Source organism: Pseudonaja textilis, chromosome 8 (genome assembly GCF_049901715.1).
Source record: "Pseudonaja textilis isolate UNSWEBS1 chromosome 8, rPseTex1.2, whole genome shotgun sequence".
Classification (NCBI taxonomy): domain Eukaryota; kingdom Metazoa; phylum Chordata; class Lepidosauria; order Squamata; family Elapidae; genus Pseudonaja; species Pseudonaja textilis.
The window spans coordinates 24,670,865-24,682,967 of NC_141997.1; the positions used below are offsets into that span (position 1 = coordinate 24,670,865).

The 12,103-nt window shown below is 37.5% G+C and overlaps 1 protein-coding gene across 1 annotated transcript in view; it reads left to right on the forward strand.

Annotated features, from left to right (window-relative positions):
* Positions 1–12,103, forward strand: part of GRTP1 (growth hormone regulated TBC protein 1) — a 33,002-nt gene that overhangs the window by 862 nt on the left and 20,037 nt on the right. The window contains exons 2-3 of the mRNA XM_026707375.2: positions 4,384–4,535; positions 8,633–8,791. Coding sequence (XP_026563160.1) covers positions 4,384–4,535; positions 8,633–8,791 — 311 coding nt within the window. The remainder of the gene's footprint in view (positions 1–4,383; positions 4,536–8,632; positions 8,792–12,103) is intronic.

Genomic DNA, 12,103 nt, shown 5'->3' on the forward strand with positions numbered 1-12,103 from the left:
AGCCAGGTGTAGTTGGCTTTGGTATTCGGTCAAACCGAGGGTGTGTGTTTGCCTGGCCCAATCCTGTTTTTTCAGGATTTTATTGCTAGGGGCTGTATTTCCGCAACACACTCAACCGCAAATAGGCAACCATGTTTTAATCCAGTTTTGTTGTTTGTTATTTGAGTGCAGATTTCCTCAGGATAAGACTTTTTTTTTTAACCCTTGGATAATCTAATACTAACACTTTCTAGTTTATCTGAGAAGAAACAAGGACAATTTATTTTACCTTCCATAGGAGAGTTACATTTATAAAACGGTGAATTCAGTAAGATGTCCTTATTTTGGGAATACTTTACTTTAATGTAGAGTCCGGGAAATTATCTTCCTTTTATTGGGAAGTTGGCATGAAGAGCTTTTAAAAAGCAGGATGAGATGTTGGGATATTTAGTTAGATGCTCTTCTCAGAATCTACTGTTCACGGTTGTCCTGAATGAATGCTGAACACTTTCATTTTATTATTTAAAGGTTTAATTGAAGGTCAGCTCTAGGCTCAGACAAGAATCTGTTAAACAGTGTGCAGAAGATGATAGTTACTGGAGAATATGAAGAGGCTAAATGTTGTAAATTGCTTAGATTTTCTGCAGGTGGAAAGACTTGCTTTCGGAATGAAAATGTCAGAGGGACGAATGAGACATCAGGAATGATTAATATTCCCTTCAGAACAAAATAGAGTCCTGTGTCCAATACTTATTAATTTTTCTGTTGCACATCAAAATGGGGGAAAGAGCCAATTTCAGACAAAGGGAGTTAATTTTTTATTGTCTGGCTGTCTATGATATATATTAAATACTAAAGTCAGGAGATGCCAAAGGCAAATTTACCTGTTTAGATGTTATGAGATATTTTTCCGTAGAAATGTGGTATATTACAATTTTTTATTTTTTGTTGAACAAGTATGAATTCAAGTAACTAAAAATAAAGGAACAGAAAATACCTTTGATTGATATGCCTTTTTTTTTTTTTGCATGGCCAGAGAAGCAATAATGTAGCAGTGGAATTCTAATTTCTAAATAACTATATTTATAAAATAACTAGTTTGGGGGGTTTTAACCTGATACATTATTTCAGGAATCACAATTTTTTTTAACTTAAAAAAAAAAAATCGTTGTAGTGGTAATCCTTGTTGAAAAGTTTATTTAAGTATCCTTTAAACCAGGGGTTTCAAACTTGATTACTTTGAGGGCCGCATCAGGGTTGTGTTTGACCTTGGGTGCCAGGGCCATGTGTGTGTGTGTGTGTGTAGTGAGGATGGGTGTGGCCAACTTGACATCACTTATGTTAGGGGTGCCTGTGGTGGCCCGAGCTCTCTGCCAAAGAAAGTGGGCTCCCAAGCTTAGTTTTCAGCTGTGACGGCCTCCTGCAACCTTCTGTTAGTGAAAATGGAGCTAGTTTGACACCTCTGCTTTATACAAAATCCTGTGAAATAATTACTCCTTGACACACATTAAAGGTACCCTTAATATCTTTGATGCATAATGATACAGCAAACGTTTTTTAAAAAATAATATTGATACATCTCAGTAAATCTACCTTAATTTGGGTAGTCCTTGAATTACGGGAAGTCCTTGTATGACTCCAATGGAACTCCGAATTTCCATTGTAAGTTAAGATGGTTCTAAGTTGATTACATTTCTTTGGGTGTTTTTTGCCAGAAATGAGCCAAAAAAGCCTGTTTCTGGCAAAAAAACCCCCATAAATAGTATCACAATCACAGAATGTTGCAACTGGCCTTAAAGGTGAGCTGGTTACCAGGTAACCAAAACACAGTCATGTGACTGGAAGGGAAGGCACCCCTGTTGGAATTTTGGAACAAGGTCATAAATATCTTTTGGGAGAGTTCATTGTAACTGCAGATGGTCTCTAAGCAACAACTACTTATACAATTATTTGTTTAGTGAGCATTCAAAATGACAATGGCGCTGAAAAAAGTGATTTACCCCCAGCCCTTGCACTTATGAACATCACTGCATCCACACAGTCATGTGATCAGAACTTGAACACTTAACCAGCATATATTTGCGATGGTTGCATTGTCCTGGAATCATGTGATTGCCATTTGTGATCTTCCCAGCTGGCATCTGACAGGTAAAAATCAACGAGGGAAGCCAGATTCACTTAATGACTGTGTATTTCACTTAACTGCAGTTGCTTAATCCCTGTGGTAGAAAAGCTCATAATACCACAAATGACTAACTAACAGCCTTGCTTACCAATATAAATTCTGCTCTGAATTGTGGTTGTAAGTCAAGGAGTACCTGCAGCAGCATTGTAAAATAGATTAGATTTATCCCATTCCCTACAACGGATAAGCTGAAAGATGGTGAGTTTATAATACTGTATAATAAAAGGCTAGATTTGAATTTAAAATGTTTTATTTAAATACCTTTTATGGCATGGCTAGTTTTTTCCCCTATTCTGCTTCAATGCTTCTACTTTAAAAATTGTAATTATGGTTTACTCAATGTAGAAACTATAAAATATACTTTCACTTAGAATTTATTTCAATTGCATGAAATGCATGAAGGAATATTTAGTAACCTGGATAAGTTTTCATGCTACAGGTAGTCTTTATTGTAACAATGCTAACTATGTGACTGTTGCTTAGCAATTGTAGTTCCAGAATTCCAGATTACTGTTGTTAAGAGAGGACTGCACAGGTTGTTAACTGAGAACTTCACAAGACTGTGTCTTCTGACTTCCTGCCAGCTTCCCCATTGGCTTTGCTTGTGGGAAGTCAGCAGGGAAGGCTGTAAATTGCAATCACATGACCATGGGGCTTTAAGTATAAGGTTTGATCATAAATACCAGTCACTCATGACCATCTCAAGTTCAAATGCTGAATGAATGGTCATTAAATGACACCTGGAATATGATCATGTTCTTTGAAAGAAACATACATTGCATTGTATCTCCTAGAAATCTCACAAGCACGCTGGATTGGCAGTGCAGCATTCATGGGTGCCAAATTGTCTGTAAGACTCCCAGATGCATAGAACCTCAATGTTCAAAAATTCTTAAAAATTAAATTGTTCAAATGTTATAAAATATTAATTTTCTCAGGTAATACCTTGTAAATTTTGACATTCTCATTTAAGACCATGTGAGAAATTTAGAAATTTCAGATATTTTTAGCATGATTTTTTTTTACAGTTTTAAAGCTACTTTTATTAGATCAGCCATTGTAACAAAATCTAACAGATCTGAATGTGTTTTCTTTCTCTGCCTTTTATCATCTTGTGAATTAAGCATGGAGGTTGTCTGAGGTCTTTTCATAAACCGCTTTGCTGCTCTAGGCTCCAGCCTCATTTATCTGATTGTTGTCTTGGTAGCAGATCTTCAAAGTCATTTTTCACTATAGTTGGTCAGATTACCAGGGACTAACAGGATTATAGAACTGACTAGAAAGTTTTAAAAAAATAATAATAAAAAGACAACAACAGCAACCCATTTCAATAGCAATAGCACTTAGACTTATATACCGCTTTATAATGCTTTACAGCCCTCTCTAAGCAGTTTACAGAGTCAGCATATTGTCCTCATTTTGCCCACCTTGGAAGGATGGAAGGCTGAGTCAACCTTGAGCCTGGTGGGATTTGAATTGCCAAATTGTAGGCAGATGGCTGCAGCAGAAATAGCTTGCAGTACTGCACTCTAACCACTGCGCCACAGAGGCTCCCTAATAAGTAGTAAAAGTCTGTAGAGATTCTCAGTTATCCAGGTTATGGTTGTCCCAAAGGTGCTTTTTCGGGAGGCAACTGGACTTTCTTGCTTTTTCTTTTGAAGACATTTCACTTTTCAGCATTTCCATACAGTTTCCCAGAAATGTGCCCAGTTGTGACTGTGTAATCACCAGCAATTATGAACAACTTTATATTTATCAATATAAATGGGCAGCATACAGTTGAAAACTTATTTAATACATTATAAAAGTGATAAAACACAATAAACATTATCTTTTTTATATCATCCAAGCTGATAAAGCAGTTAATGTCAACTAAAATGAGCTCTGTTTGCTTCATTGTTTCTGAAACCAGCTTGTTTAAAATAACTAGTTTTGTTAATAGCCTCTAGTTCAAATGACACATAAATTGAAGTTTTAAGGATATTTTCTCCTCCTTTTTTGGATAGATCCAGAAACAGTGGTTTGTATGAAATGGTTCCATTGTCCTAAGAGACATCTGCTATTAGGTAGATACCTTGGAATTGAGAAACTTTATTAAATCTGTTGGGCACTACATTTGTACTTTATTTTCTCCTTCTGTTTTAAGTTTGGGTTAATGAATCACTCTCACTTAACTGCATGTTTTTTATGTCTCTGTAATGATCTTTCTTTTGAAATAGTGTGGATCCATATGGTTTTGAAAGACCAGCTGACTTTGACTATACAACCTATGAAGAATTCTTTTCTAGATATTTAGTGGTACTCACTCGAAGAGCAATTAAATGGTCCAAACTTTTAAAGGGAAACACAAGGGTACAGAAAAACATAAAAGGTAAGAATTCACCATGTTTAAATATGAAATTGGGACAAATAGTTTTCATTTTAACTTGCAACTTTTTATCTTTTTCAAAAGATATTTTATTTCATTGTAGTACCATCCTTTGGGAGAGCCTATGCTTCTTAGTTCAGAGTTCTTGTTTGTCATTGTTTCCCCAGAAACTTGTGTAGAAATGTGGCAATTAATTTTCATAATTAATAATAAATTAACAAAACTGAAGTGCAATAATGCCTAGCCTCTGTGGTTCATCACTGACAAATTGGTTTAATTTCTGGGTAGATTCTGCCCTTGCAAGAAGTTAATTTAATCTGTGTATTGGTATAAACATTAATTATTTGTTGCCAAACTGGAACAATGAGTTGATATCTGTGGACAAAAAGCAGTTTTTCTGTATCAATTTCTAATACATAGCATTTTTGAAAAGGTAGATTTATAAATGTAAATTATTACAGGAAAACATAAATGCTGAATGAATGCATACAATTTATTTTTAAAGAGTGACCCAGAGTAATTTGCTATGAGATGAGCGGCAAATAAAATCAATAAAATAAATTTAAATTATACTTATAATTATATTTTAGGTAGCAAACCATCGTTTGAACTTCTTCATATATTTGTTTCCATCAGTTCTGTTTCTGTAATCACAAAACAGATTCTCTGAACTTTTGTTTTTGCCACAGTGATCCCAAAATCACATCTGGTGCCATTCTAGGCTTCCCTAATTCTTGTTGGTAGATTTTCAAAGACCATTGAAAAATGCAGTAGAAAAGTGAGAAAACACAATATCACAATCTGAATTGTTCCGCAGAAAATAAATAAGCTAAAACATCCATAGATTTAAGAGAGATATACAGTCCAAGGTTTGATTGTTCTGAGAACTGAAGTTAATTTGTTTTATAGCTATCTAAACAGCAGATAATATGTACTCCTGTACTTTTTAACAGCCTCTTACTGATATATATGAAGCAAGAAGAAGAATAAATATAAAGGAAAAGACATTTTTCTATTTAAAATATTTTGGCAGAGGAGATTTTAAATCCAACATGATATTATTTACTTAACTGTTTTTATGGATACTATTTAAATGATGATGTACAATTATAAAATTAACAGCATTTTATAAAAGCAGTAAGGCCAATAGGTGAGCTGATTAGATTATCAATTAAATTAGCAAATGAAATATTGGTAGGGTTCAAAAGGGAAGTGATATTTGGCCTTTGTTCAAGTTGGTGCCCTCAACATATGCTAACTAGACCAAACCTACCATCTTTTTATGCAGAGAAATCTTGAATCGAAAGGGAAGATTTGGAGTGTATATGGGGTACACATATTACATTTTTTTCCTGGAACTGTGGCTGCTGCCTATTAAGCCAGGAAAAAAAAACATTTAAGTATATGCTGATATTTATCCCATGTGTGTCCCTGTGTGCTCTGTATAATCTTTTCCTCAATCGCGTTGCTGCACCACACTACTAATATTATTATGGTGAATGGAGTTAGGTTTGTTGGGCTAAGCTGCACGTGTGTAATGAATATTTAAATAAGATTTAATTCAGCACATCTTAATCATACCCATGCACAGATTTTAAAATTCCAGAATGACATTCTGGGCATCCTGATGACTCTTCCTTGTGGTTAATAGAGTGATCCTTCAACACAATAAGATAAATATGGCCCCCATTTCTCAATGGATTGAAGACAGAATCTTTTCTGGCAAATTAAAAAAGAGCTGCTTTGATAGACAGATTATGAATGGAAGATCACAATATGATTGTTTTTATTGAAACTATATACAGTACATATACATTTATAAGGAGTCCCAACATACTCTATATCAGGGTGTCAAACTTGATTTCATTGAGGGCTGCATCAGGGTTGTGCTTGACCTCAGGGGCCAGGGTGGGCGTGGCCAGTTTGACATCATTCGTGTTGGGGGTGCCTGTAGCCCAAACACTCTGCCAGAGAAAACAGGCTCCCAAACTCTGTTTTTGGTTGGGACGGCCTCCTGCAACCCTCTGCCTGCTAAAACGGAGTATGGGAGGGCTATGTGCGGAGGTCGGGAAGGCTGAACATGGCTCTCCCCAGCTCCATTTTCAGCAGGGACTGCCTCCTGCAACCCGTTTTTACTATAAGAGGGCTGCAGGAGGCTGTCCCGGCTGAATACAGAGCCTGGGTGGGCTGCATTTCAACTCCTGAGCTCCGTTTCCATGGGCCAGTCTTTTGTTATTTAACTCCTTTAACCTCAAACTATCCACTATTGACCTCACCCCATTCCTAAGAGGTCTGTAAGGGGCGGGCATAAGTGCACCATCGTGCCTCCCGTCCCTGTCCTATTGTCCCCATTTAATTGTACCTATTTTCTGTGTTCTTACTCATGTTTATACTTATACCTATTATTTTGTAAGCGATTGACAAATCAGATAAATAAATAAAATAAAAATAAATACATTTCCAGGGTGGTCCCGTGGGCCAGATCTAAGCACCCCATGGGCTGGATTCGGCCTGTGGGCCTTGAGTTTTACACTTTTGCTCTATATGATCTTTGTCATTGCCCTCTTGTTTTCCTTTCCTTTTTTTTTTTAATTTTCTTTATTTTGCTTAAGTCTCTCCCTCCCTCCCTCTCTCCCTCTCTCTCAACAAGCTTGACTAACATTTTAACTGAAAATCTCTATACTTAAGAAAATACAGAATTATTTTTTTCTTGATAAGCTTTTACAAAACAAACAACACATTTTTAGTGCCTCCAGAAATTAACTGTGTTGTAAAATTCTCCATTGGTAGCTTTATTTTATTCTTCTGGCAGAGAAAAAAAAGGCTACATGGTCTCAAGAGCTCAAAGCGGCTTTCTTTCAGTTGAGATCTGGGCTCTCTTTCAAAAAGATACCAGCTTTAAGGAATAATGGATATGCATGCAGGCTCAATCCCCCCGTTCTTCTTTACACAATGACACCTTATTTCAGAATCAGTAACTGTGCTAGGGAAGGGTCAGTAACAAAGAAAAATAGAAGACTGACATATTCAGATATACTATTTTCTTCTTGGTGTAAATATCCCAGAGAAAAATCCAATTTATCAGGTGGCAGGAGCATCTACTTCTATCCGAATGTGTGCATTTTAAAACAGGAGCTCTGTTTGGACGTTCACCTAAGCCATTCGTTTTTTCTTTCATTTTTCCCCCCATTTAGCTTTATATAATCCAGTCATGGTGGTTTACTTGACAAGTCATTATTTTAAAATTTAGATTTACTATTATATTGAATGAACTGAGCCATTAGTCATATTCTCTCTGCATAAGTGGGAGTTGTAGTATATTTACCTGTTTAAGTTCTTCCCTTAATTATGTATTTATATAATTACATAGCCTTGGTGATTGTAAATTGTAATGGGTCCCAAATTGTTATTAAAAGACTATGATTTTCTGAATAGTGAACATTAAATGACAAACCTTCCAGGGAACCCTTTGAAAAACAGTTTTAATTTATAATGAAAATTAGGTCCTCTGTTCTTCTGCGAAGCAGAAAAATAGGGGGGAAAACCAGAATAATGGAACATCTTTTCTTGACAAATACCTTAAATGATGCACTGGGACACTTTCCTTGGGACACCTAGCATAGCAGTTAAGAAGTTCCTTCTTCACATAAGAATGTTATGACACAGATTGGCAATGAGTCTATATATTCACAACATAGTGTGAGGTGGCAGAACTTGGTAGTTTGAGCTGATTAACTTCTAAGACACCATGATAGCCTGGCCAAAATGCTTTCTGTTTCCAAGTTGGTCTCATGGGATGTTTATCCTCTTCTCCATCTGGCAGGTTTTAGGCGGCTTCTTTCAGTTAGTGCAAGAGGCCTGAAGTGACTCCAAAGTTACTGTGGTTATTAATATGTCTCAACTTGAAGGACAATATGAAATTGTAAGGTGGGAATGAAACACTAACAACATTGAATTCACCTTGACATATGATGGTACAACATGGTCCTGTATCTCCTCTGTTACTATGTTTAATATATTGTAACTATGTATAGCTTTAATTGTTGGGTTTCATTATGGGATCCTTTTACATGTTCAAACATATGTTTTAATTATTGCAGTTAAACGCTATATCAGAAAAGGCATTCCAAATGAGCACCGTGCCGAAGTCTGGATGATAGTGAGTGGTGCTCGGTCTCACATGGATCACAACCCAGGTTACTACCAGAAATTATTGGAAGGAGACCAAAACAGCAAACTTGTGGAAACTATTATGACAGGTTAGCTTCAAAATACATGTGTGATGACCCAGGGAGTGGCACAAAAGCAACAAAGTCCCAAAAGTAGGTAAAGTCCCTGTAATACCTCCAACTTGGCCCCCAATGTCCAGTTATCATTGGCTGGAAAAAAAACTCTCCCAAAAGCAGTTTTTAAATGGAAGAAATTCAGTCCAAACCCAAAGTACGTATAGATTATAAATAAAAACCAACACAAACCACGCTGCAGCAATTAACAAGAGAGGACAGGATAAGGAATTGCAGACTTCAAAAGATAACGAAACACACACAGTTGGGAGGATGCCAGAACTCAGATAAGACTTGACAAACAAAAATAATGCACGTTTTGCTTCCAGCAAGGTTCTGTGCGCAAATTCTCTTTCCCCAGCTGCAGCTAATGAAGGGAATCAGGGCCCTTTTCTCCCCCATAACCCACGTAACTCACGTTGCTTCCTTCTCTGTTCCTGTGTGCCCTAGGATAAAGAGGGGGTGTTCCTGGGTCTTCCTCTGACTGCCCAGCCAGACTGTGCCCTTCCCCAGTTTCTTCCACAGCCATACTCCCACTCGCTGTCAGCTGCTCGAGCTTCCACTCGGAATCAGATTCCAACAAGGGCATGACAACTTGTCTATACATTATTTTGTGTATGTGTGTATTAGGATTTTGTTTCCCTTGAAACAAAATTTCCCTTGAATTATGGAGAGGAATGAAATAGACAATTGTTATTTTGCATTGAAGCGATGTTTTAATGCCAATTAAAACATTATCATAAGAATCACTGAATTATTTTTCCTTCTCTCTCACTATCTGTTAGAAAAATTGGCAGATATGTTGCTGTTAGTCTAGTTCTCATTCTAATACAAAGCTCTTAAGTTTTAGTTTCTGCAAGTTTAGAATTCTGTGATAACTTTTCCATTTACTTGCTACATTTTTTTAAAATTACAGTAGTTGTGGGAAGATGAGAGATAGTCCTAGAGATCTCTAAATAATGTTCTACACTAGATTTTCCCAACTGTCTGACAGTTGTTCTGGGATTGCAATTCTAAAAATGTCCACAATAGGAGATGGTAAAATTCCAACACATCTAGACAACACTATGTTTGAGAAGATTGTTTTAAACAAGTGAAGCTGCCTTTCTTCAACTGTCTTTACATTATTGCATAGTGAATATTTCTCCACCTTGTGGAGAAAGGCTATTTTGGGCTGCAGCCTCTGACCTAGTTCAGCTGGTAGAAGTTTTAAGCTCTGAAGGTCATGAAGTTGTGGAACACTAAAACTGAATGATGAAATCTTTTACTCTATTTTTGTTGTTGCTGCTTTAGCTTGGAAATTAAATTACTACTATTTTTTAAACAAGTAGTATTTTTGGAATTATCTTGATAGATTAATTTGGAGGATTTCATAGGAAAGAAAAAAGCAATCAGAGTTACAAGGTAATATTTTTCTCTGTATGTGACAAATGTTAATTGACATAAGCAAATTGATACAATAGTAGTATGCAAAAAGATTTTCTGTTTACAAAGCAAGTATCCAGGGGTGGGATTCTACAGGTTCACACCTATTCGCTAGAACCGGTTGTTAACATTCTAAACGGTTTGGAGAACCGGTTGTTAGAAGAAATTACTGGCCTAATCCTGTAAGGAAGGAAGGAAGGAAACATTCTGGTGTTGCTTACAGAAACTGCCTCTCCGTTAACCCTTATTACATTCTTGGCAGCACTAGACTTCTTGTCTCAGGAACGTCTCTGGAGTTTTTTCCCCCCTCCTTTGCTGGTACTTTGCTTATGTGGAGTGACCAAAGTTACAATGGCACTGAAAAAAGTGACTTATGACCATTTTTCACACTTATGACTATTGCAGCATCCCCACAGTCCCGAGAAGCCAGGCGAGGAGACGCATGCCTCAATGTGAGTGATGTTGAGTTGGCCACGCCCAGCCAGTCACATTACCACCAAGCCACGCTCACCAACTAACCACAGAACTGGTTGTTAAAAAAATTGAATCCCACCCCTTCAAGTATCCTCAAGAAACAATTAAGAATACTATCCGAGGCCTTTGTATCTGGCATTTTAAGTGTGACTGGAGTAGATATTTGTTGAAGCAGTTGAAGCTAACAAGGCTGAGAAAATGTTAAAAACATACAAGGACAAGAACTAGGGGCAAAAACTGAGTTACCAGAAAGTCATGGTCTAGAATGTAAATAGTCACATGCAACCTATGTGATAAAGATCAGGTTCCTGGAAATGTGCCAACTGGCTCACGAGCAAGAAAAAGAACTACAAGTAGTCCTCAAGTTGCAACGGTTCATTTAGTGACCGTTCAAAGCTAAAATGGCACCAAAAAGTGACTTATGACAATTTTTCATACTTACGACCATTGCAGCATCCCCATGGTCACATGATCAAGATTCAAATGCTTGGCAACTAACTCATATTTATGATGGCTGCAGTATCCAGAAAATGTGGCGAGAAAAGTCCTAGTTACCAAGTGCCCAAATTTTGATTACATGACAGTGGGGATGCTGCAGTGGTCATAAGTGTGAGAACTGGTCATAAGATACTTTTTCTAATGCCATTGTAACTTTGAACCATTCACTAAATGAATGGTTGTAAGTCAAGGATTGCCTCTATACTGCTTTGTGGCTGTTCTAAGTAAAATCCTAAAAGCAGGGCCATTCAGCCATATAACTAACATTGTATGAGGTAACATATGACTGTTTAAGCATCTCTGCAAGCACCACTGCTTCCTCTATAGCCGTGATGGCAAACTTATGGCACGTGTGCCACAGGTGGCACGCAGAGCCATTTGTGCCGGCACACGAGCTGCAGGCAAACTTACCTCACTGCACATGAGCATGCCTTACAGCTGATTTTCAGCGAGTTTGAGGCCTTTTTCGGCCTCCCAAAGGCTTGAGGAAAGCTTCTGCAGGCTTTGCAGCAGAAAACTAGCCCCATTTTGTCACTTCCTGTTTTTCCGAAAATACCGGAAGTGATGAAATGGGGCTAGTTTTTGGCCTACAAAGCTTGTAGAAGCCTGCAGAAGCCTCCTCAAGCCTTTGAGAGGCCGAAAAAGGCCTCAATCCCACTGAAAATCAGCTGTGAGGCGCAGTGCAGTTAAGGGGGCGGGGGGGGGATTGTGCACACATGCGTAGGGGATGAGAGGGGGTGCGCATTGCCTTCTGGGTGCTGGCACAAAGCAAACCTATTTTACTGAATACTGGGCCTGCCCAGAAATGTGGAAAGGAGGAAGAAGAACATGATGGAAAATTCTTGATACTTGAGCCAAAATGCATTACATAATTATATTTTAGCTGTCCCT